Here is a 27,987-nt window from a genome sequence, read left to right on the forward strand (position 1 = left end):
TTGGTCTCAGAGAAAGTAAATTCCCTAAGAAACTGCATTTTTTCATATTTTTTTAAATGTGGATTAGCAGGTCAGGTCCACCTGTGTGGAGTTTACATGGTCTCCCTGGGTCTGTGTGGGTTTTCTCCGGGTACTCCGGTTTCCTCCCACATTCCAAAGACATGCATGGTAGGCTGATTGGACACTCTAAATTGCCCCTAGGAATGAGTGTGAGTGGGAATGGTAGTTTGCCTCCTTGTGCCCTGCGATTGGCTGGCCACCAATTCAGCCTCTGGCCTGAAGTCAGCTGGGATGGGCTCCAGCACCCCCCACGACCCTAGTGAGGATAAAGCGGTTCAGAAAATGAGATGAGATGAGTTTTAGATTGGGATGTAAAATGTACACTAATTCTGGAATGACCCCATTGCAATTCCTTGTAGTTGGTTATTAAAAAGAGCATCATGTAAAATCTTTAAATAGTGCTGTGTGTCGACGATAAAGGGTGGAATTTAGAACGGTGCTTATTTTTGCCTCCATTAAATCATGAGAGGTGAGGTTAATAAGAGCTGTCTACTTTTGATTAGATGCATATTAAAAGCCATGTTATGTTCTTGGTGGATAATTCCCTTGCTTCCTGGAGATTGATCAGAAATAAGAACATGCTGTCCCTTCTGTTGCAGTACAAGTAGTCCCTCTGATTCTTCTTCCAATATTTCTTGTATCAGTGGAGTTATTCTTAAATGTGCAGCCAGCCAATTTGGACTCGGAATATGGGCCTGTGTGAATGAGCTGCCTTTGGGTCGCCGTTGAATTTTCAGCTTTGTACAAAGAATTAAATTGCAAAGAGCATTTCCACCATGTCAAATCCCTTTCCGCATCACTGATGTGATGCATGAGGCAAACTGGGACTAGGAAGGTGAAGAGGTTGTAAAAGTGAAGGTTTGAAGAAATCACAAGAAGAAAGATGCTCCAGGCAAGATGACTGATTGGAATTTGGAACTATTTTGTAGTCACAATAGTTGCCTCAGCACATAATTTAGCTGGTCATCTGTTTAGACTGCAACTTAGAAGTTTGCTTTCTCGACCACTGGGAGGCAAAAATGAGAGGGAAATGGGAAAGCACAGTGAGATAACACGTAAGTGAAAAAGGAATCGAGCAAATTAAGCTCACCATGACCCCAGCGTAAATGTTTCACTAAAGGCGTATTCACACCAGGGAAGTCCATAATTCGCTTTCATTGGTCCGGACCAAAGTACATTTGCTCCAAACCTTTTTGGTGCGGCTCCTTTTCACATTGTACGTTTTGGAAGCCAGGATTTGACAACAAACTTACGCATGCGCAATTGTCATTCTATCATTGGGCACTCTGGGCATAGAAACATAGTAAAATATGGAAGTAAACATTAGTTGAGCTCCTGGTTGTGGCATTCATGCTCATCTTAATGTGGTTCATCCAACCACAAGAGTTTTCGGGATATTTGGCTACTCAAAGGGTATTGATGCAATGTCAATTTTACGTGTAAATATCTAGAAGACATTCTCCTTGAACCCTGATGTACTGCTAACCAAATATAATTTCCCATAATGCCTGTTGCTATGGAAGATTGTTACGTGCAATTATGTGTGATTTCAGTATTGGTTTGAAACATGGTTCGGTCGCTTTCATACATAAAGCAAACTGCTCAAGGACCTCTTGGAAGCAAACCGAGACCACCTTTTTTGCAGGGTCTCGGACCAGCTGTTTTGTTCCGCACCAGAGTCTGCTGGTTTCTATTCACACAGGTGCAAAAGGTGCGCACTATCCACCTTTTAGGTTTGATTTGAACCAAACAGGGCAGGTGTGAATACACCTCACATGTTACATGATATAGTCTAAAAATGAAGGAATGATGCGCTAATGTCTGTCAGGGACACAGTGGCCCTCAGTTTGCAATGTTCCTTTTGTTTAATTTTAAAAAATCAATGCGGATTATTTCTTTCAAACTACAAAAAGGTGACCTTGTATGCTTAAATTAGTTTAATTCCCAACCCCCGCAGAGCCAACACATAGCAGCGTTGGATGTTTGACTTACCTTCATTAAAAAGGCTTATCAGTTATGAGTTCCTGAAGAAGTGTCTGCTCATGTGTGATTAAATATGAAACTCCAATGTAATTGAATGTGTGGGATTAATAATGAACTAAGCCTCGCTGAAGCCATTTATGAGAAAATTTCTGTAGATGCTGTGGACCTTATTTAACTTGAAAATATGTATTAAACATTCAAATATTCCCAGTACAGTACATATAAGGTGGTCTTAAAGAGATAAAGATAGAGTACAAAAAGTGTTTTAATTAACATCCATCAATTTTCTTTTGTACTTGAAGGGATGACAAAAGTGCTGGAGACTATCTCTGCTGACTTTGGGTGGGAAGAAAGGCACATCCTGAACTGGTTACCAGCCAATCACAAGGAACATAAAAGCAATCTACAAAAATATGCTTTGATATTGTCCTTTCTTCACCGATCAATTGAAAGTAGATGTATTACAGCCCTTGGCAAAATGATGGAATCGCCAGTCTTGATGGCTGTTCATTAAGTTGTTTTTTGTGTTGAAAAAAAAATAAATAAAATCATAGTAGTTATTTCAAATGTCATTTTTCTGATATTAAGAAATCAAGAGTAAACATAGTACAGTCAGTAGTTATTACTTTTTGAGAAAAAGAATAGGGGGTAAAAATCATCTAATTCTGAGGACAAAAAAACATGATCAATCAAACACAAAATTAATACTCTATAGCACCACCTCTGTTTTTTGTAAGATCTTGCTTCCATTCATTCATTTTCTGAACTACGTATCCTCAAGGGTCGCGGGGGTGCTGGAGCCCATTCCATCTAACTGTGGGAACCAGGTGGGGGGCACCTTGAATCGGTGGCCAGCCAATCGCAGGCCTCAGGGACATGGACAACCATTCACGCTCACACTCAGTCTGATCAATTGGTTTAATGAGTAACAAACAGTGTTGTTCACCAATCTGACTCCAAATTTGCTTTTGTTTAATAAAGGTTTTGAGTCTGAAAAACAAAACCTCTCAGGCAAATCAGGCAAAATAATGTTAATTCAAAAGTGCTGCTGGTTAACATTTTTCTCTGCAAACTAAGTGCTTATATTACTCAGATTATGTTTTCTTTGAATTGTGATCTTAATATATTTTACGTTACACTTTACCAAGTAATGCAATTGAAATAACTTTCTTGCAACTAGATGAGGTCATCAGGTGTCACTAGGCTACGCAATGACAAATTCCAAATATATTCAAACAGAGGAAATTTAGCATCTCCACATTTTGATTAATGGCAGATTGGAAAGAACAATTAGGTGCATCCTGCTACCTACTGTACAAGAGTGAGTAGCATCCAATCCTAGCCTTGATCCCCCCACTTGCTCTTGAGTACATTGAGTCGTACACCCGCAAATAGTAAGCAACGACAAACGATAATTAAATTATTTGGTAAAAAATATAATCATCGAATTGTATCAATTTTATTGATTACTGGTTCCAGCTTTGGCCCCTCAGACCAGTCTGAGTAAATAACTGCTAATGATACCAGTATTTAAAAAAAATAAATCTGTTCTTTTGTTGCTTCCGTATGCCAGAAATATTCCATTGGAAATGATGAGACGATCTGGAAAAAATGCTTTTTTCCCTACACAATTAAACAACTGAGTGAACAATCCCTCAGACTGGCTGTTCAGTAATATTTGCCAAGGGCCATAGTCATAGTTGTTGGACTCACCCACATAGAGCTGGCTGAACAGTTCTAACCGGGTGTGCCCTTGCGTAGGTGCTGGATGAGATACATGGTAGTTCTGGTCCAGCTGGAGAACTGCCTCCTTGATGTTCCGCTCGGCCATCACACGGTGCCACTGGTCGTCGTTAAGAGGTTCATCAGAATGAACAGTTAACTCCACTGGGCCATTTCCCACATCGAAAGAGAAAGAGATGACTTTGGGAGCTGTATATGATGGAAAAAAATAGATCTTATAGCCTTTTCATACACACACAAAAAAAAAAATCTTTTCCTCAGGTTATTAGATTTAAGGCTTAAAATGCACCAGGATTACAATGTGAACTGATTTTGGGTCAACAATGTGAAAATGCTAGGACTTGGAGGGTAGCAATAATACCTAATAATAGTATATCTAAAAATAGTCATATACGTACACAATGTTCCCTCTAAGCTGCGCGCGTGCGCAATTGCGCACTATTCTCGTCTTCACTGCGCACAGCAAATCATATGGAGCGCAGAAAATAAAATCCCTTTTTTTTTTTTTTTTTTAGCTGTGAGGCCGACACGCGAACCACTCATCCGCCGGGCCGCCCATTCATAGATATTAATCATTATTATTACTAAATCATTTATGTGTAGTAGACATGCACCTGCTTATGGCAGGTGTGATACTGGTGTGTGCCCATAGCGAGCAATGATGATGTTGCTCACACCAGTACTCAGCGTGGTCAGGGAGGTTGTCTTTCTGCCCAGACAAACAAAAAATTAGAGGGAACATTGTACGTACATCTAGTCTGTATTCTGAACAGACTTAATCGAGAACAGTGTCAATCAATGCAGAGCATAACCAAGATTAAATTCAGAGTGCTGTCCATGAGAGAGGTGAACCTAATCCAGACATGGGCAAACTACGGCCCGCGGGCCATATACGGCCCGTTAGGCCTTTTAATCCGGCCCGCCGACGCTGTCCAAATTATTATATATATATATATATATATATATATATATATATATATATATATATATATATATATATATATATATATATATATATATTTTTTTTTTTTTTAAAAATATTTTTATTTTTTTATGTGGTCAAAATACAGGACATTATTGGATGACCTGCATGAGCAATTCTGCCGCCGGTTTTGTGATTTTGGAAAAATTGACAGCTGGAGTTGCAGTTGGAACTGATTGATTTCCAATGTGACAAATTGAACTCCCTGAAAGTCTCTGAGTTTTAGGCTTCATTAAGTGCAGCCAAATTTCCAAACATCCAGAAGATGGCACAGATGATTCTGGTGTTATTTGGCTCTACATATGTGTGTGAACAGACCTTTAGTCTGATGAAAACCAAGAAAGCACCCTATAAATCCCAGATGAGTGATGAGTATGTTCATACTTTAGTCCTTTTTTCTGTTTATGTTTCATATGTATTGTTAACGGATGCCGTTTTTTTATATGTATCGTATCGCCTGTCAAATTTTTAAAGTCAATGTGGCCCCTGGGCCAAAAAGTTTGCCCAACCCTGACCTAACCTATAGGCTCACTCAGTATGGAATTTGTACATACAATGCTATGATAATTTTTAATTTGATTTCATTCATATTTAAACATGGCATTAACATGTTCGTGCCCAGTATGATGTGTTCTGAATTGACCCTCAAAATATAGGCATAATGCTGATAAATTTACTAATGGAAATGCACATATTGTTCTCAAAAGAATGTCCTAAAGTGAAAAAAGTTAGGAACCACTGCTCCAAAGGAATTCTACTTTCCTAGTTCCAATAGTCAATCAACAATAAAAGTGACACTTTCTAAAGCCCCCAGACGTCTACTTCAGCAGCAGTCATCTGTACAAGTAAATGTGCACTCAATTTCTAATCTAATGGCTCATTTATTTCAAACCAATTCATTTGCCTCATATAGATTTCTACCCGGTGATACGTGACAGATGTGGACAAGCACTAATCTCACAGGCAAGGTCGATAGGCACAGCAACTGTTGGATTTCGCACAACATATATTTATGTCAAACTAACTTTGATTATCTATTTCTATTTGCAGTTTTTGAGCATTCACAAGAGGGATGGCAAACTCAGGAGCTCAAGTCAAAGTAGACAGATAACATCAAGACAAATGGCAGCGGGTGTAAATTGATAAGAAAAGAAGAGAGCAAAACTTAATAGAGTAAGGTGACCTTGTTTGGCTGCACGATTAATTTTCATAATTTTTCTGTGCATGTGTAATTTGGGGAAGGAAGCCAGCGGAATGGGTGGTGTTTAGCCTAAACTGAAAAAAACTGCTTAACATGTCAACACCTCTCTACAGGTAACTTTGCTCAGTCAATAAAAATGTTGTGGCACGATAGACATAATTAGGACAAGAGCCAATATATTTCATAGCTCATATCATAAAATCTTGTACATAAATGAATGACAGCTCTTCTCATTTGTACTTTGGAGGCACCCATTCATGTTTTATCTAAAAAGGGAACAAAGCAGCATTGAGGTCACAATTATTTTTGCAGCAGAAAGTCTATTTGCAGCTGTGAAATAAATAAATAAAAAATCTGATTTAATCCACTCTTCCAAATGTTAGAGACGGCATGTTTGACATCTTTCTAGAATTAAATTGTAAAATAGGCATATTGAGTTTTGTGCCATTTGGCAGATAGACCCGGCAGTGTGCAAAGGTCTTAAAAAAAACAAAAAACATTTGACCACTTAGTAGCACTAAGTTTCTGCTTCATTATGACTTTATTTGCAAGGCTATTTGTATGTAATTGGTAGTGGAAATCAGTGGCGGTCCGTGCATTTTCTCATAGCACCTTCAACGAATCAGTCCAACCCTCAAAAACTATTTTATGGCTATAAAACCTCTACTGCAGCTACAGCTGCGACACATAAAAATAATCAATAAATCAATGCACAAAAATGGGGTAAAATCCACTTCCTAGCAGCATTTACTGATTAAATACAAATACTGGAGGTTTTCAGACATTACAACCTATGCCTGCGACAAGGCATTGTGGTGTTGCCAACTCGAAATCTGATTGGTTAAAGCAACAGTCTTATCGACGCTTATTTAATGCAGCAGAGCCTGCAGAACTGATTGTGAAGGCCTTGAGGCAGATTTCTGACCTTGGCAACAAATAATGGCTGAAATGTGATTGGTTAAATGCTTCAATATGAAAACACACATCTGGAAGCAGTGCAACCAGGGGGAAAAGCGATGATAGGAAGCCAAGAGAGAATTTGGAATTATTTATCAAGTATTGATGGACAAAATATAATATATGATTCAGATATTTCTTAGGCCAGCAGAGAAGGCCTTGAAGGCCCTGACGGCCCGCCACTGGTGGAAATACAGTCTTACTTTGCATTCTACCCATCCTTCTGTTCCTATTTGTCTCTTCTTTTACAGCTCACTTGTATGCACTTGCCCAACCTTCTATTTAGATTATTTGCTAGATGAATGATATCACATGGTTAGTCTGAATGCATTAACCTATAAGATAAATTTAAGAAAGTGATGCCTCAAAGACAAACAGCCAAGTGTTCAAGCAATGTGACAGCTTTTACTACACTGATATATGATCCTTGTTGAACAGTGCAGGTCTGCAGGGCAGGGACAAACAGCACGTATTTCAATGTGCAGACTGCATGTTAACTTGCTGTAAAATTTAAATGATTTCCTTATTTTTGTTCAGGCTAGGAAGACTAAAATAGCCATAGAGGTGTGCATGTGGATTTATAGAGGTAGACGATACGTAATTAACATGACACATAATTTCATTTTGACTGATCATATTTGCATACCTGTCAACTTCTGCCGATAACTGCCCTTATAAATGATTATGATTCCCCTTACAAACCCCCAAAAAACCTTACAAACACCATACGACTCGTACGGTGTTTGTAAGGTTTTTTGTGGGTTTGTAAGGGGAATCATAATCATTTATAAGGGCAGTTATCGGCAGAGGTTGACAGGTATGTAATTTGACCAGCAATTGCTATGTTCGTTAGCGGTCGGATGTTTCTTGTGTTTAAACATTATTTTTTTTCCATTATCAGAGGTCTAAAAAATATGCGACTAGCATTTTAAAATATGTTATTTAACATTCTTTCAAATGAACAGAATTTATATTGTGTTGACTATTGCTGTAATTGAGCGTCTAAGACATTTGCATGTCGACACCTGATCCTCATCTTGTCAATGTGCTTTTTCTATCTTTGGCTGCAGAGGCAAGAAGAGCCAAGAGCCAAAAACAATCAAACTAGGCTGGCAGTCAGCGTAACACTGAGCTCTGCCAAGGCTGAACAATCCTAGTTTGGATCAGTACCAAATTGTGCACTGTCAAAGATCCCCAGCTGCTGCATATGCCTGTAATTTGTCATGTCCATTAATTTCGTAAAATTCGCAATTTATAAAAATAACAAGGGAACAGAATGAGTGAATATGTATTTATGAGTGCATTTTGATTAAATGTGTTTCCCTTGACCACCCTAATCTACAAAGTTTTATATTTTGAAAGGTTTTGTTTAATCATGCTTATGACTAACCAGCCACTGATGAAAATGCAACATCATTTCAAAAGGAATAAACAGTTTTTCTAAGCTACACTGTGCATACATGAGTGAAAATGACTTGGAAGGGGTCCAATTTAGAGTTCAATTGACATTTTCCAAAGAGTTATGCAGCCGGCGGAAAGTGGTTAGCACGTCGGCCTCAGAGTTCTAGGATCGAGGGTTTGATCCCAGGTCTGGACCAGTGTGGATTTTGCATTCTCCCACTGGGCTTGCAGTGTTTTTTTTCTGGGTACTCCTCTTTTCTCCCACATAACAAAGACATAAATGGTAGGATGGTTTGCCCCTAGGTATGTGTCTGAGCGTGAATTGTTGTCCGTCTCCCTGTGCCCTGTCATTGGTGGACCACCATTTCAGGTTGTCGCCCAGCCTGGTGCCCAAAGTTGGCTGGGATACGGGCACCCCTCACAAACCTTGTGAGAATAAGCCGTAAGAGAAATTAATGAATACGTGAATATTTTAATTAAATGATTAGAGAAAATGTGTTTTTTTAATTCGTGCACAATGTTGGCGTTTGTGCATAATGTTCACAGCATCACAATAGTAAATACATATTTTCAGAATGCTTGTACTATTTAATTTGTAAATACTTGAGTGTTTTGAACGTATGTAGTGAGAAGTTAGTCATACAAGTAATGGTGACACCTGGAGATTCACTGGCAGGCTCGCCAGATCAGAAAAACAGTCACCTATCTGTTACGTCCACGGAGGGACGTCGAGGGGAGGTACGAGGAATTAGGACCCAATCGCGGGGGAGCAGGCGAGGACGAAGGAAATAGTGCTCATAACCAAAACTTTAATAACTTAGGTGGGATCTTACGAAATAACAAAGACTTAGGAAACGAAACACGAAACCAAACCGGACTAGGGAAAACACTGGGAACCGAGGAACGTGGTAACGTGGATACATGGCAAGGGAATTTAGGCAGATGATCCAACGATGACATTATAATCAGTGGGGTTTAAATAGACACAACAGGAACTAATTTTGACTCACGCGCAGCTGCGCGAGCACAACGGCAAGGCAGGAGGGACAAACAAGAGTAGGGAAAAGGCAAAGGGAAAAACAATAACAGGCTACTCCTAACACTATCCATTGCACCCTGCCCAATTCAATAAAACTGGCTGAATTAACATCTTTGCTTTAAGATAAGATGTTTTTTTTTAAATATTAATCCATGCATAATTTTGTTTTATAACCAGAAAAAAACTATGAATATGTTCATTACTATATGCTGTCCCTTATTAAATAAATCAAACTCAAACCCAATATGTCAACAGTGGGAGACCCATTTTAGTGAAATAATTGCTATTTTGCCAATAAACATCATGGGAGATGTGGTTCTTAGAAAAAGTTAAGAGTTAAGCGATAGTCTTCAGAAGTTAAGCAAACTTGCTGTCCACAACTTTAGAGACACTTCCCGATTTTGTATGAAGACGTAAAGTGTAACGATCTACTGTCAAACAGGATGTATAGCACAACATACTGGGCGTAAGGAAGACTTTTACAGAAATATAAACAATTGATTAATTAACAGAGACATAATGATCCAAAATATTTTAAGGTCAAACATTATTAACCATTGACTAGCATGAATGTGGCAAATTAATATTTTATATAAATGTAACTCAGCACTTAAATAATATTTACCGAGTTAGTGTGCAACTTTTCAGGAAACTCTTTAATGATCTTATTAGTTCCTACCATTTATTCGTCATGGTATCCTGCGCAGAAAGCTGGCCCCTTTGAATTTCACAAACCTCAAGGCTTGTCAGGTCTTCACACAACATAAACATTCATACAAATGTCTAAGTTGTAGGCCAGTGGATCACATTCGTCAAGTAAAATCCGGATATGGAAATGACTAAGAATGTTTATAACCACAGGGGCAAGAAGTGTCCTCAAGCCCCAATTGACACATACAGAGCCATGGAAGGGCCTGGAAGTACTGTTAAGTATTATTGCATTTAAAGAGTCTTCTATACCACTTCAAATCCGGTTAGCAACACAGCTCACAATGAGTCTGCAGTGCAGCCTTTCAATTGTGTCCATGCTTCATTTTTCGAATCATATTAAAAGAGTAATACAATTTGGTTTGTGACCACTACCATGTGAATGAATGTCTTTTGAACAAGTTCATGTATGTTTTTTTGGAGCTCCTGCACTGCCACATTCCTTTTCTTTGGGTGTAATTGTAGTCATTTCATGGCACCATGCAAAATGTTTGAATTTAGAAAGTGTGTTATTATGTGAGTGTGAGACCGAGTTAACACAGGAAAAGCAAGTTCTTTTTCGTGATTGCGTTTCCAAATGTGTGTGCTGTGAAAAAAAATGCAAGATGTTAGCACGGCAGGGGAGGAAATGAATCAATGTTGTGGGGGAAGTAAAGGGAGATAGGGATTTCTGACACCTTGGCAACACACATATACACAGTTTGATTTTAGCGGTGAAATGTTAGGAATGAACTCTTCTGTAAAAAATACGATTTCTACCATAGCGTGACTCATAGTTTGCCACTGACGGCAATAATAGTCCAAGTTACTTTTACCGCGAGGTTGACAGGGATTATTCACTGCCTGCTCTTCAATTTCTTTGAACAGCTTGAAAAAGAGTAAACATTTGCTGATTATATAGCTGGTACTGCTGATCAAGAGGGTAAACCTTCTCATTCAAATAAGTAAAATAATGTAATAGATAGCGCGACCCGATGAATGAGTGGTTAGCGCGTCGGGGTCCTAGGTTCAAATCCAGGTCGCTCCACCTGTGTGGAGTTTGCATGTTCTCGCAAAGCCGGCGTGGGTTTTCCCTGGGTACTTCGGTTTCCTCCCATATTCCAAAAAACATGGTAGGCTGATTGAACACTCTAAATTGCCCCAAGGTATGAGTGTGAGAATGAATGGTCGTTGGTCGCCCTGTGATCGGCTGGCCACCGCTTCTGGGTATCCCCGCCTCTGGCCCGAAGTCAGCTGGGATAGGATCCAGCACCACCCGCAACCTTTCTGAGGATAAGCGGTTCAGAAAATGAATGAATGTAATAGATGAATGAATAATTCTCATTCTGATCATATGCATAATTGGGTTGCAAGAGGTAGAGGTATTTAATCAAAGCTGACTTTTTATATAAATATGAAAAAAAGCAGGTGTATAAATTTGTTGGACCCCTTCTTTGGGAAAACTCTGATGCCTTCAATTCTAGTATATCACTACTTTCTTCTTCTAGCATGATAAAAAGGTTATGATAACAGGGTTACGTAGATACTTCACGAATAATAATAAATGTGTATTTAACAGAGAGACTTATTTGGTTTTAAAAATAATATTTTACTCTTGGTTTGTTTAGGTCTTAAAGTAGATTGAATCAGAAACAAGTTTGAGTATTTTATATGTGGATTATTTAAAATTTGTAGGTATTTAAAATTATCTTCTAATTACAGACCTTTACTGCCAAGTCAAAGGTACTTAGCAAGAAAATATCATTCCTGACACAAACCGCCCAGAGAATAGTAATGTCGGACGTATCAGTTGGAGGCAGGCGAGATGCCTGAGTTGAAATTGATGTCTATCCATGCCAATGCTAGCAAATGAGTTAGACATTTTGGCATTTCAAAATTTGTCTACTAAGAGAACATTATTCATTTTCCAAAATCATTCTTTTACTTGGCATCGGACTAAAAAAAAGCAAACTTGGCACAGCAGCCAAGGCACGGTCAGCAAGTCGCCTTTGACACCAAATGTTCCACTGTGCCTCGAATCCCAATGAGAGGCAAACGGTCATTTCTGTGTGCATATTTATGGCAGGACACACACACACACACACACTCAAATGTGGCACCATTAAAAAAACCTGAAGATTGCAATTTTAAATTCAGTTTTTACACTCATAATCAGAGTGAAATCCACCAAGGCCACACAGATAGTAATTTGGTCTGAGGGAACAAGATCACGACAACCTGCCATGTGACATGTAAAGAGACTTTGAAAGGGAACGTTGCACAGATGTTCCATCATTTAGTATCCATTAATAATGCTTTCATTTCCTTCAAACAGCTGCTGGTCTTGTCTATAAAACATTTTGCGAGCTGGGATCTTTTTATTCTCAAATTGGCAAAGCATCAAGAAGTGGAAATTTTCACTTTAAAATGCCCCAAATTTGAGGAAATATCTCTAGCAAATTGCTACATTTCCACTGTAAAAAAAATAAATTACTTAAAATGTAAAAATTAAAAACAAATCGGGTAGCTATGGTTACCAATTTATCATTTTATAAAAATGCTACTTTTGCTCTCTCCCTTACTCCTTTGAACTCTGCAACATTGTTAATCCATCTGTCCATATGCACGTCCTTCTGCCCATCCAGCCACTCATGCCAGTTTCGAGAGCTGGAGCCTATCCCAGTTGACACCACATGCCATGTAACCTCTTTGTGAATGTTTTTCTTCAATTTTTAAAATAATTTCTTTTCCTTTATAGATGCTTATATATGTAATATATATATATATATAATATTTTCTTTCAAAATCTGGTGGGTTTATAATCCAAAATTATCAAATTACAGGATATAAGGTTACTAAAATATGGGAAACTTCTCCTCCTTATGTGGAAACAGAATACAGCTTGGGTCAATACTCTTTGTTGATGTCGTAAAGGTGGCACACCAATTTCCCTGCTGTGGTATGCAAAGAACAAACAAACCAACAAACAAACAAACAAACAAAAAAGTGAAGAATTGTCAACCTACATTTAAGCTCTAAACGTATGAAGTCTGTGTTGCCCAGGTTTTCCAGGAAGACACCATATGGTGCACTGGTCTTGAAATAGAATGAGATGTCAGCACTGGTTTCCCCCTGGAAGGTGGCAAAGTGAAGGTAGGATGATGGAGTAGTAAAGGAGGCTGCATTCCAGTAATTATCTGTAAAATCAAAGAGGAATACATTCAAAACCCACAATTAGATCATACATGTAATGATGAATGGATTAGATTATAGTAAAGCTTTTAATTTAAAATTTCTATAATAAACATTTGGCTTGATTATCGTGTGGTATTTGAAGATATTAAACGCAATTATCCACTTCACGCCTCACATTTAATATCTCCTTTACAAAAGGTTTTTATTGTTAGAAACTCTTTCAGGCTTTAATTTAGGCCGCCATATTCGATAAATTCAGTCAGATTTATTAAAGGATTGATGATAATTTAAAAACCGCGAACGATCAGATAATTTCTTTTCATTCCGAATAGGGAACCGCAGAGGTGATGGGAATTAAAGTCACTCGATTGGTGATAACAACTTTTCTAAAGAGAAGCAGCAGCTAATGAAGACAAAGTAACTTCATGCTAAACAGCTGCTGATGAATTATCAGACTGTGGTTGATAACGTGACGTCTTACCATGGGTCTATGAGGCCCTAATTGCTGAAAGGAGAAATACATTGTAAAAGTAGAAGAATTAAGAAGTGAAATGAAAGAAGTAAAAAAAAAATGAAATTGATGAGGAAAGTTAAAAACCAGGCAGGCATGAGGACTAAGACCAGGAATAAGATGGCTTTGCAAAAGCATAGTAAGTGGCTTTTTGTGTCAATGTTGGTTTGTTTACGAACATCAACTCTGTACATCTAAAGTTTGTGTGTGTGTATGTTTGTGTCTCCTGAATCTTTGCGATAAGTGTTTCCGAATGACGGAGCGTAGAGCCTCGTTATCCTGATTGACTTACTTCCTGTCACCAGGAGCAAGAACAGCTAGTGGCCATTTAGACACTTTTGCACAGTATAAACATGAAAGGCCACCCATTAAAGCTGTTTAATAGTCGAGGGGCTCTACTCTGCTACTGTTGTCTTCAGCTCCAGACTACTGGGGAACTGCGCGGATAAGCTTGGAAGAGTGACTCTGCATATTCTCTACCTCGGTCACAGTCTGCAGAAGTTCCCCATCTTGTGGAAGACTTCCTGTGTGTGGTTCCAGTTTTTGGCCAACTTTACGTCTTTTGAGTCTGTATCCGTTTTTGCTACCGCAACCAAAATGGCGCCGTTCAAGTGGCAGCCGGTGGCGGTAGCTCCGTCCACTCTTGCTCGTTTTGTGTTTTTGCTGCTTTTCATTCTTAATGATTTGATTTGGTGATTCTTAATGATCCCATTTACTTTGATTTGCTTTGTACTTTGTGCTTTTGCTTTGTTGTTTTGCGGCCTTTGCGACTGTACTGTCTAACTTATAACTATGCCTTTTCTTGCTACTGTCACAATGAAATTTCCCGAATACGGGATGAATAAAGTTATGAAATCCAACATGATTTCTATGTTTTACAATGAAAAAGTTTGGAGAAGAACAGGGTTGCTTGTCACATGGGCTTGCCGTCACACTTGCCTTAACTCAAACCCCAAAAAGCAGTATAAGATATGTGAGGACAGAGGTCCAATTTTCATTCAGATTTTCTAGCTTGCTAGCTGTTTGTGTAGATTTCAGACAAAAAGAGTTAGGGGTGGTTGTTGGATATTTATTGTTAGAGTAGAGGGCACAGTGACATTGTTTTACAACAGCTCTCAGTTGTATATATTGTGTTAAAAAACACTAAAAATATAGATAGATTAAGGCAGACAATAGGCACACCAAGTATGCATCTTTTGAGAATGCATGCCATGTCTGTCATCGCAATGACAGACAGTAAACAGCTATGGGACAAAATCGATTTGATGAGTATCTCTAAATGAGTTTGTGAAGATGATGAGTTCCTCTTATTACGCATTAACCTAAGATACGAATGTGTTTTGTTGTGCTGAAACAACATTGTTAACGAGTTCTGTAGAGCCAACTGATGGTAAAACAGTAATTGTTTGACCAGTAAAGCCACCTGATGTTGTGGAGCTGTACTCTCCTGACTTCGGTGTGGTCAGGCACGGGCTCAATTCCTGCTGGTGGGGGTATGATTGTGTGAATGTTTGTCTGTCTCTGTGTGCCCGACAGCTGACTGACGACCTTTCTAGGGGGTAATCTGCCTTCCCCCTGAAGCTAGCTGGGATAGGCTCCAGCAACCCCAGTAATCCCTACGAGGATGGGCGGTACAGCAAATGAATAAACTAATTCATTCATTTTCTGAACCGCTTTATCCTCATTAGGGTTGCGGGGTGCTGGACCTGTGTGGGTTTTCTCCGTGGTACTCCAGTTTACTCCCACATTCCAAAGACATGCATGGTAGGCTGATTGGACACTCTAAATTGCCACTAAGTATAAGTATGAGCGTGAATGGTTGTTTGTCTCCTTGTGCACTGCGATTGGCTGGCCACCAATTCAGAGTCCCCTGCCTCTGTCCCGAAGTCAGCTGGGATGGGCTCCAGCACCCCCCACAACCCCAGTGAGGATAAAGCGGTTCAGAAAAATGAGATGCGGATTCATTCATTCAACTTCCGGATTCATTCATTCATCTTCCGGATTCATTCATTCATTTTCCGAACCGATTATCCTCGCAAGAGTCATGTGGGGTGCTGGAGCCTATCCCCATTGACTGAAAAGGTAGACTTCACCCTAGACTGGTCGCCAATCAGCTGTAGGTCATACAGAGAGACAGGCAACCATTCACACTCACAATCATCCCGCTACCAGGTGGGAATCTATCCATGCTTGCCCACATTGAAGTCATTGGTGTCACATTGACACCAGGGGTCGGGAACCTTTTTGATGGAAAGAGCCATAAACAATTCATATTTTTAAATGTTAATCCTTGAGAGCCATGCTCCGAATTTAAAAGTCTACATGAAAATGTGTGCCTCTTTTAGTCACTTCACCACTTTTAAAGTACAAAAAGTCTCCGAATTCTTTTGACAACATTGTTACGTTGTTGCTAATCAATGAGATGCAGAAGAGTGTAATGAAAAAAATAATTCCATAGTTTCCATATTTTACCCCACAGGTTAGCGGAGAGCCATATGCACCCATCAAAAGAGCCATATGTGGCTCCCGAGCCACAGGTTCCCTACCCCTGCACTACACCATAGGTGGCTAATTTGTATTATATTTTAAATAATATTTTATTACTAAATGGGTTATCTTGGTTATTGAAAAAGTCAGAGCTATGATAATGACAAACATTTTAATCTTAAATTTCAATTTACAGAATAAAAACAATCAGCATCTGCAACTATTGAATGCTTCTGTTGTCTGAATTAACAGTATGAGAACTGAAAAACATTAAACAGGTTAAAAAGTCAAAGACAATGTTTTACACACTTGTATGCATTGTCTTTAATGTCAAAAGCTGCTGGCAAGAAAGAGGGAGAAAAGGATGACAGCGACTTATAGAAGCAGGAAGGACACAAGGGATAAAGAAGTACAGCCTGAGGCAGAGTCACTTTTGAGGAGGAGGAAAAAAAACAAGAAAAAAAAAAGCTAAAATGTGGGAGGTTGGGGAAAGAGCTCAAAGGATCTAATGTATGATGCAGAAAATTTGAGTGAGCCAGAAAGTGAATGTTGGAGAGCAAACAGAGTTGCAGGACTGTCGTATAGCCAACGAAATGTTTTTTTCACTAGAAGAGAAAACCAATAGGCTTGGGTTTGTGTACCACATTAATCACAAGCTCTGCTACATTAACATGGTGATCAAACTGCCTTACGTATTAATATCTTTACTTTACGTCATGCAAGTCCAAACTTGGACCACAAGTACAGTATTTTTCGGACCACCACACTACTTCTCTTGAAAAATGAATTTGTATGGAGGTTGATTAAAATGAAAAAATGTTGAATGCGTACTTTGCCTTAATAGTTTTTCTTCCTTGTGTGCTTTTGTTAATGAATAAATAAATTTAAAAAACAGTTTGGACACCATACAGCAATCTTCCCAAGTTAGGTTTCTCATTTAAAATCTTTTGTGCACCGCCATGAACATTGCTGATATTACTTTTAGCTACACAAGAAAGCAAAGCTCTTTTGGGGCATATTCAAATTGAGTTTTAAGTGTTTTCCTTGATAAGCCATTTTGTAAATAAAATTGCTTATTAAGGTTCAGACAAACTGTCATTCTGTTTATGCTCCCTCTTGTGCTCTTTGTTTGGAATGTTTATGCAAGTCCTAAGTATTGTAACCTTCATATTTGGAAAAAGCACCTTTGCAATTTTTACCCCCTTTGGAATTCTATAATATCCCAATACTTGGCACTAGACATCAATGTCATCAATCAGATTTATGCCGCTACGGTTTAATTTGATCATAATAAATAGTAAAGGCATATTGTATCGTTTAAGGGCCACTGGAGTGTTGAGATGAAAAATACTATAGTGATAGTTAAGAATCACATAAAATAATGTCGGACTATTAATACTTGACCTGCTTAGCTATGTTTTATAGCACGATAAGTATAGATGAGTGGCTTATAACAACACACTAACAACATAATTTTTGTACCATTAACCGCTACCCACCCCTCGCCCCTTGCGTTGAACCCCCATAGTTTAATGTCCAGTCTGGCCATTACTCTATGAATATTTTACAGGCTAAATTGCTTATTCATTCATCATTCATCTTTCGTACTGCAGATCCTCTTAAGGGTTGCTGGAGCCTATCCCAGCTGACTTCGGGCGAAAGACAAACTGCACCCGAGACTGGTCGCTATTTACCATGGTACTCGGACGTTTGGTCGCCGGACGTTTGGTCGCCCGGACGTTGGGTCGCCCGGACGTTTGGTCGCCCGGACGTTTGGTTGCCAGACGTTTGGTCGCCGGACGTTTGACAACATGACAGAGAGTTTACTGTTGAAACCAGCTCTCAAAATTATATTCATGAGAGAGAGTTTAATATCTAAATATCTACTGTTGAAACCAGCTCTCAAAATTATATTCATGAGAGAGAGTTTAATATCTAAATATCTACTGTTGAAACCAGCTCTCAAAATTATATTCACCTGGGCGACCAAACGTCCGGGCGACCAAACATCCGGCGACCAAACATCCGGCGACCAAACGTCCGGCGACCAAACGTCCGGTCACGATTTACGATTATACAAGAACAAAGTTTTCTTCTCAAATATGGTGAGTGTGGCATATGGTCAGATATGCCTCATAGTCCGAGAAATATGGTGTTTTAATTTCTTTTTGGCAATTTTGCTTTTATTTTATTTGTTAGTGTTTTAAAACTATCTATTTGATCAAGCTCTTGTAATAATTTTAAATATATATTTATTTTTCTTTTAACATTTCTCCATCTATCAAAACATTCATAATTTAGCATTACTATATATTGATTATCTATGAGTTTGTTTGTTTCTTGTTGAGTCCACAGACTCTGGGAGTGGTGGGCTCTCAACAACTTGCCACTGAATGTCTTCAAAACCATAGAACTCATCCTGGACTTCAGATGGAACAAGACCGCTCCGTTCTGCTGATCTCACTTGGACCACTTATTTATTCATTTCTTCTTTATTGATTATTTATTAGTTTATTTGTAGTTGTCATTTATGCACTACATGGTGAAAGCTTTAAATCTCATTATATGTGTACAATGACAATAAAAGCATTCAATTCAACTCAATTCAATAAGACAGTGTGATCGAGACAATAAGAATTCAACTTGATTGCAGGAAACAAGTATCACCTCAATATTTTTGTATCTATGTAAAGACTATCTAAATTACTGTGTTCCTTGAACTTCAACTTTGTTATTGTGGCAACATTCTTATGCTTCCCTCTTTTATCATAAACACCATCAAATATTTTATCCGCATTGAGAACCAACCCATCTTTTTCAAACACATGCAATTAAAACATAATTGCTTTTTAATTACATTTTTGTTTTGTTGCACAGATCTAAATGAACAATTGACTTTTTATTGAAAGTAAAATGCTGAGTAAAAGGAAATATAAGGTCATTCGTGAGAAATATTGGTTTTAAATGACATAAAATTCACAAACAAAATGTCTTTTCTTCTTATCAGTAAATAGAAAAGCAATAATTGATTGAATATATTTTTTATCGTTTCATTTTATGATGTGATTGCCTTATTAAATTCAATCGAATGCCGTGCATCACACTGCATGCAAATTTAATAATTATGACAGGATATCCACTCAATGCTTAATATTAATTGTACCATCCATTTAACATAAGCAAACGGGACCAATTCTTTTGGCTAGCTGAGGACTGTACACTCCCATAATCAAATTAATTACGGCAAGGGCTCTATATAAATGCCAAAGCATGTGCACTACACATGCTTTTTTTGTGCATTACAAACACAGAAAATCATGCACCCAAATTTCCCTACTAGATATATTAATAATTTCCTTTGAAAGGCACAATCATATGGCAGCTCTGTATTAGCGGCATTAATCTTGTACTGAGCTGCTATTCAAATGTGACATTTTAAATATATGTTTAAATGCCCAATCATAATATACACCCCATCTTCCCATTTCTTGGATAGTAACATGGCAAAAATATTTTATTTCTGAGTGTTTACCATTCTAAAGATGCTTTTTAAAATTGTATTCACTACTGGTTTTGGTAATTGCACGGACTATGCTGTCCTGTACAAACAAGCACAAACACAAACACACACACACACACGCTACAGATTTGATGTCATGGTCATTAAAAGATAGTTCGTTTGTATGTTGGCAGTTTCATGATGATGAGACATTTGTAAGCCCTACCGCCAGATTGTTAATGAGAGACCCATAATGAGTATGACATCGGCAAGAAGCAGGGCCAGGTGGTTTGTCATGTTCTGCACTCTCAACTGAAACAGGCCAATTTCTGTCAGGCATACTGAGAGTTTAACACAGTGCTATTTCATCAAGGAATGCCTCAGTGGTTTCTAAATGTATCTCAGTGAGCAGTAAAAGGCTCATATGTACACTTTTGCTGAGGAATAAGATTACACAGGTCCACTCCATTATTCCCTTTAGTGTGAAAAATCTGTGGTCAACAAGATGATAAACAAAGCATTATCACAATGATCGAGCCTCCTTGCACCAGAGATTAAATCCATGTTTGCTTTTCTTACACTGTGGTTATTACTTTTACATCAAACCCCAGTTGAAAATATAACCTTTGATCTCTTGTATTTCTACAGCCATTTTTTTCCTTTGTGAGTATGAAGCGTTTTGTTAAATCAGAGTCTGTTGAGAGCGAAAAAATAGAACACAAAACAACATTTACTTGATTGGAAAAGAGTCATTTGAAAGGGGCAATAGTTTAGAAAACGGGTCGGCAACCTTTAACACCGAAAGAGCCATTTGATCCTGTTTCCACGGAAAAGAAAATACTGGGAGCCGCAAATACCTTTTGACATCTAAAATGAATTTATTTATGAATGCATTTATTAGAAAGAAAAAGTATTTTATTTTTAAAACAACAACTTCCCTTTCATGCTTCGGGGTTCATCCCAGCCGTACACTTATTAGTGTTTATTAATGTTTGTTGATGTTTATTGTTAGACAGTTTTTCTCCACAAATTAGGCATCCTGGTAGGTCACTCTCGTCAGAAGTAAATGCCAATGAATCTGCACAGGCATCATTGAATGCTCTATTTTCTTCAGATATTTTTCTTTTCTTACATTTCTCCATACTTGGCCTTGCTGCAGTTGAAAGTCGCGACAAATGGACAGCGTTTTGGCAGGTATACCGTCTTTCGCGAGTATTACATTTATTTTGAGCAACAAAAAACAATAAAATATATTAATTCTAATATGTCAAGAACACAATAATCTTCTAATTAAGAACTAAAATATTAAAGAACTAAAGCAAATTAAATACACTTCAGTTAAATACTTGGAACGAGGGTTAGGGTTATGGAAACAAGGTAGCGTAAATTACGAGTGCGGTCGATTGGTCGCCGGTCTTTTGGTCGTGGTCTTTTAGTCGCCCCGACCGCGACAACGGGCGACCAAAAGACCGACGACCAAAAGACCGGCGACAAAACAAGGTAAAACAACACGGTCTACGCATCAATAAAAGCCAACAATGGCATGAGCAGTTTCACTGAGCCGACGTGTGAGTGTATTAGAGTTTGTATGTACATGCGTTGTCCCTTTAAGAAGCTACGTCAGGGTCTTAACAAGTTCTCCAACAAAAAACAATAAAAGTCCAGGAAATTTTGAGCTTTTCTTTAGCCTAATAATTACTAGGGTATTAAGTATGACTAAATAGTAATTCGCAGTTTGTACTTAGGGAATTTGAGCAACGATTTAAATGGTAATTATCACTCACCTTCCAGGCGACCAAAAGACCGGCGACCAAAAGATCGGCGACCAAAAGACCGGCAACCAATCGACCGTGTACCCGTAAATCAGACAGTCCAACAAATAACAAACAATCCATGAACTTTAAATAGACAAGACCGGAAATAATTGTCAATGACGCGCATTTGGAAACGAGAGGGAAAGGCAAGCAAGGAGGGATAAACAAGGGTAAAAAGTGAACATATGCACACACGGAGGAGAAAATGAAATAACAACCCAAACCTAACAACTTAGTTTTTTTTTTTTAATTTATTCATTTTTCCAAGCCACTCAGAGCCACACTATAAGGATGAAAGACCTGAGGGTTGCCGACCCCTGGTTTGGAACAATGGCTGTCAGAATACGTTTCTCCTAGCGGTACCCGCATGATGGGAAGTAGTAGCAGCAGTCAAAACAACTCACTTTTTTGCCACCTACCCTATTCTCTCTCCGGTCCCGCTTAGCCCGGGAGACTTAAATTTACTTAACTGCCAAATGTTACACTGTTAAAGAAAATCACTCTTGGTGAAAGAAAGCGAATGGGATGAATGGAGAGCTGAGCTCGTCATTGGAATAGTAATGAATTGCGGCCTGAACAAGTGTAAACGTGTGATGTCACACTGTGGTTCGGAAGTGTTTGTAGCGCAGTAAAGTGAACACACCTTTGATGTGAAATTGTGTCAAAACTGCTAGACAGATTGAGACTAAAGATTCCTATTGTCTTTCAAGTGATTAGAGAGAGTAAATTTGGGGTAGAAAAATGGAAGGTACAATTTTCGTTGTAATATCCTTTAATATAGTCAGTTATTTTTGTAAAACACAATGTGTCGTATGTGTACAGTCCATATCGTACCACATCGGCACCCTATTGTAATTACCTTTTACAAGAACACAAGACAAGGCTGCTTTCCAACAGTATGTTTGTCGTATAACACATCCCTTATATGAGAGCTCGTTTTCCATTATCGACTTTGAAAAGGTTGTCAAGCATGACTGATGTGATAGGTGAGTGTTGCACTTAATCAGCAGGACTGACACGCCGCAGGATGGAGCAAAAAGAAGTGCAGGAGAACTGAGGGCACAACTGGCCAATAGAGTGAGAGCTGCCAAATCAGCAGGTGTCTTTCACTTTACTAAAACCCATACAGAGTACATTGATTTTAAGAACTTTGGAGGAGAAACGTGTCTGTGTAACCACCCACCCCAACAAAAAGCATCTTAAACTCTAAGGGAATACATGAAAGTTGAAAAAAGATGAAAAAGATCAGAACGAAATGCAGATGAAAAACAGCATCACATGTGCATACATGATTATAAATCTGTTCATCTTTAAATATTTCCCCCCGGCTCACTAGACGGAGATAAAGCATTGTAAACTAAATAATTTGAAAGTATGAGCACCATGCCACTTACTAACACTAATGCAACCTCTATATTACAATTCGCCAAGCTGTTATGCATGAACAGCGTTTACTGTTCTGTATCCTGTTAGCTTTTAATTATGATTAAGACAAATCAGGAGCAGAATAGTCCAAAAGAGGCTTGCTAATTTCTAAAGGTTTCTAACATTGCATCAACGAACAGTACACAGCGAAGTCATTTTAATAATGTGCTATTTCTTTTGCCATTAGCACAGATTGTAGAAAAAGTAATAAAAAACATGCCTGCTCTCTCTAATTCAGGGGTGGCCAAGTCCTGTCCTCGAGAGCTGCAATCCGGGCTGTTTTCCAGATCTCCCTCCACCAACACCTGAATCAAATAATCGGGGCCAGTAACACGCTTCTGGAGAGCTTGCTGCTAAGTTGATCATTTGATTCAGGTGTGGTGGAGGAGGCAGATACAGAAAACAGTCCGGATAGCGGCTCTCAAGGACTGGAATTGGCCACCCCTTCTCTAATTCATTCATTCATTTTCAAAACCACTCCTCCTTGTCAGGGTCACAGGTTAGCTGGAGCCAGTCTCAGCTGACTTTGAGTGAAAGGCAGACTACTCCCTAACTGGTCGGCATTGAGTTGTAGGCCACACAGAGACGGACTACAATTCACATTGACAATCATAATGCTACTGAGTTGGAATCAATCCCATACTGCCTGTACTGAAGTCAGGTAAATGTACCACTACACCATCAGCAACCTTGGTCTCTCTTTCATGCTTAAATATATTCATTCATTGGTTCATTTTCGGAACCACGTATCCTCACATGGGTCGCAGGAGGGGCTGGAGCCTATCCCAGCTAACTACAGGCACCAGGCACCCTGAATTGGTGGACACAAGGACACGGACAACAATTCACATGCCCACCCATACCTAGGGGCAATGTAGAATCTTTAACCAGCCTACCCTGCATGTTTTTGGGATGTGGTAGGAAATCTAAGGTCCCAGAGAAAACCCATGCAAGCCCTGAAGAGAAGATGCAAACTTCACACATTGAGGACCTGGTATCGAAACCTCGTTTCTAGAACTGTGAGGCCGACATGTTAACCACTAATCCACCGGGCTGCATAATATTAATAGAAATGAATAATAGTTTATTTTAAAAATGTGTTGTTGTAATGCATTATTCGATATACGTACTTATATTTCCAAATATGTTACAGCAACCCAATGTTCTGCCTAGATTTTTTTCTGTGTTAATTGAGTCTATGATATTAAATTTAAAGTAGATATGAAGGCAAGGTTAAGAGTGAATTTCATTCTATTATGACCAATTACTTTTTCAGTTTTTGAACCGAAGCAGTCATTTGAACGTGGAATTAGAGCGACAACCAAATGCCACTTTATGCTTCAAACTTTTTCTCTAAACATGGCCCCTAAACATTCTAGTTACTACATTATTTTCCCAGTCTGACCGTTGCACCAACAAAATGGGGTGGGCAGAAAGGATATCAAGAATAAAAACTAACAATCACAAAATGCTATCATTGTTTTCTAAACTAGAATGTTAATCTAACTTGCTCACTCTGGTGGAAATGTTTTATGGCTTACAGTGTTGCACATAGAGAAATCATCCTAAAATGGATTCCTATTTTAAGTACAATGGTACTTCTATTACGGATGTTTCTACATGTGAAATTTTTGCGTTATAAAAAGTTTTGATATGCAAATTACTGTTCAAAAATACCTAAAGGTGTCCAATTCACGAAAAGCCACAATTGAGGTACAAGTGTAATACAGAAATACCGTGAGATACAAGCTTCATGGGTTCCGGGACCAAGCTCGTATGTCAATTTACACGTATCTCAAACCAATTTTTCTCATAGAAAGTCACTATATGGATACAAATTGATCTGTTCCCATCCTTTGAAAAAGCACCACAAACAGGATATCCGAATGGAAAAACATATTTTTATATTAGTTCTAATTCACCACCTACTCACAAAATAACAAATTTAATTTAAGTGAATTTAGATTACGATACACACTCACTTAAAAAAATGAATTTTAATCTTACGTTACACTAAATTTAACCTTGTGCGATGACTGAGGCAAAGATGGCTTTCTAGTCGGAACTTGAAGCTTCTCCATGCCTCAGAACCAAGTGTATCCTAGTTCGTTTTTTAAAATTATTGAACCAGCCACAATTCCCTTTTAAGGGTTCTGCTGGTGTATTTTTCAGATGCTTGCCATGTAGATTCCGTGGCATTTTTCTCAGATTATCGACTCGGTCACGCTATCTCCAGTAAAAAAATGCAAACTGTACGACCCGGTGCTCGTAGATATCTTTATGCGAGGGAGATGCGGCAAGAAAGACAGAGCGATGCTATTCTTATAGGCAGCCTCTTGGATACTCGGCCACCCGGACGGCCACATCGGGAACCATCTCGTATGGTTGTATCTCAAATTTGTCTCGTATGTCAAGGCAAAAATTAGCTCGTAATTTTCCTCGTATCTCAACTTTATCGTATGTTGGGACGCTTGTATGTCAAGGTATTACTGTACTTTGATATTGCAGTGCTTACAAGAGTTGATCTTGAAGGGCCCTCTACATAGTTAGTTAGCATGAAAGACAGGCTCACTTTCCATTCACTGAATTAGCAATATCCACACAGAATGGCTTCATGCACTTATATTAATCCAATGTTTCATCTTTTTAAATTTTAGTACTAAAGTTAGGTATCGCCCATCACCTCGCAGCCTCGCTGCAGGAAGCAGTGCCTCTGTGATGCTGCAAAGTTACCAAAATGTAGAATGCAGGCATTTTAGCAAAGTAGCCATCAATGTCAAAGAGTAATTAGTGAGTCAAGATAAAACCCTCCTTGGCTGGCCGTGAGTTCCCGATTCTTGGGCCAGCCCTCGTTTTTCAGAGTTGTTTCTTGAGTTTTTCTCAGTGTGCCTAACACAATTTGGAGTTATGGGTTTATTATTGAGGTGAGTATATTATTAAATGTATTATTTGTTTACATTTTGAAAAAAATCTTGAGCATATTGTGTTAGTGACAAGAGAGAGAGTGAGAGAGAGAGAGAGTGAGAGAGAGATTTATAATAAAATATCATTTATTAATAATTTATAGGGGATAGTATGAAAGATTGTGGAACAGATCATATTAATTCAATGTAAAATATGCCTCTACTACTACAAAACTAAGTTACGAAAAAAACCCTGGAACCAATTAATTTCTTAAGTAGAGGTACCACTGCATGGTATTTCTGGGAAATTTCTCCAGTTTAATATCAAAGACCAAGCTGCCATGTAGTAGCCCTGACCATTATAAGGTTTTGCAAACTGTCAACAGGAGCATTTTTAATAAGCACGATAACAAGTCTGGAGGTGTTCTTTTTAGCCAACCTTTACTGAACCTTTCACAAAAAGGTTACAAAGCCGTGCCTCTGGAAGCAGCTAAGGATTTAGAAAATGGTCATCCACTCAGCAGCTGAGGTCATTGATGTCCATATTTAATCTTAATTAGCCCATTGCTTCTGTACCGAGATATATTTCATACCTACTGCTAATGCATGGTATTCTGTTTTTCGTTTTCCTGGAAGAGGCCACCTAAAAGGATTGAAGTTTCTTTTAAGATCTACTGATGATTATGGAGCAGAGTTCTCAGGCTTTGAGGCACAGTGGTGACCTTTAAACTTAGTTTGAAAGTATCTACTAAGACCACAGACCTTTTCACCACTCTCCATGTTCCTGACTTCTTTTTCTTGCAATTCAAGTAAGTATATTACTTACTTTGCACTTTATTTTCATTTTACATATATGGCTTTCAATTATATTTCATGCATGGCCTTAAGCAAGTACAAATATTGTGAAATGGGGCAATGTTTTATTGTCACATGGTGCTTTATTAGTACAGTTATTGAATTTCATTCCTGTCTACAGTGTGTAACAGTTACAAACTGGGACTCTTGGTTTTAGTGAATGGATGTTTGTGAGATTTCTCATGGAGAATGCTGGATTTTAATCAATGGCAGTTAATCAGTGAGACTCATCCAAACTGAATGTTATTCTTCTCTTAGAACATTTCCACTTCTATTATCTAAACACCGTTAATTATTATTTCAACATTCATTCTGAAATTCTGTGTTTGCTTTGTTATGTATTTATTTATTTATTTATAGCTCTATATAAAAAGATTTTGACATGATAGATATATTGAGAAATTTTGACTCACACCCTTTATAGGGTGGAACTTAGCCAAATGGTTGTATCTTGGTTCGAGAACACCAGTATATAGCATTCATTGTTAAGGTTGGTCTTGTCTCTGATCTAATAGCCTTATTCAAAAAACATCATCTTAGAGGCTTCAATTTTAGGATTGTCTTCTTTTCTTGTATATTTAAATAACATCTGTCTTCAATCAAATCATTTCCAGAATCATACAGTATGTATGCTGATGATAGACTTATACCTTCTCTCAGCGGCGGTCCGTGAATTTTCTAGCGACGCCTTCAGCTGTCGGAATCAATCCAAGCCTCAAAAACTATTTTATGCCTATAAAACCTCTACTGCAGCTACAGCTTGCGACACATTTAGAAGGCTGAAGGCCCTGACGGCAAACCACTGCCTTCTTTTGGGGTTTTCCAGTTTAGTTCAGGTGTTATTTTCTTGCAGCATGCTTTTATTCTTTAACAATTATTGTTTATTTGTAGAATCATTGCAGTGGTTGAATATGGTCCATTTAGGTCAACTGCCTCTATAGTATATGTTCAATTTCCACACTGGATAGTAATCATATTCTGTTTTCTTACCTCGGCATCTTTCATGGCAAACATATATCATGTGATTGAGTTAGTTAAGAAACTTAACTTCACCAAGTGCTGAAAACATTTAAAGACTAAGAAAAAAATGCTGTTGACCTGCTAAAGTACATGAACTCCTTTTCACGTCAGTTTTTGGACGAGATTAAAACACCTGGAGTGAATACAATTCCATTGTCCAATCACTGTCATTTTTAATATATATAAATATTGTGTTGATGGAGAGTTGTGACCGCTGTTTCTTTG

General features: G+C 38.4%; 1 protein-coding gene across 2 annotated transcripts in view; it reads right to left on the minus strand.

Moving 5' to 3' along the window:
• cntnap2a (contactin associated protein 2a) overlaps positions 1 to 27,987 on the minus strand; it is a 306,440-nt gene that overhangs the window by 46,950 nt on the left and 231,503 nt on the right. For both annotated transcript variants that reach the window (XM_077624212.1, XM_077624211.1), the window contains exons 18-19: positions 13,080 to 13,250; positions 3,757 to 3,975 (exon numbers count right to left, since the gene is read on the minus strand). In XM_077624212.1, coding sequence (XP_077480338.1) covers positions 3,757 to 3,975; positions 13,080 to 13,250 — 390 coding nt within the window. The remainder of the gene's footprint in view (positions 1 to 3,756; positions 3,976 to 13,079; positions 13,251 to 27,987) is intronic.

Source organism: Stigmatopora argus, chromosome 17 (assembly GCF_051989625.1).
Source record: "Stigmatopora argus isolate UIUO_Sarg chromosome 17, RoL_Sarg_1.0, whole genome shotgun sequence".
NCBI classification, from domain to species: domain Eukaryota; kingdom Metazoa; phylum Chordata; class Actinopteri; order Syngnathiformes; family Syngnathidae; genus Stigmatopora; species Stigmatopora argus.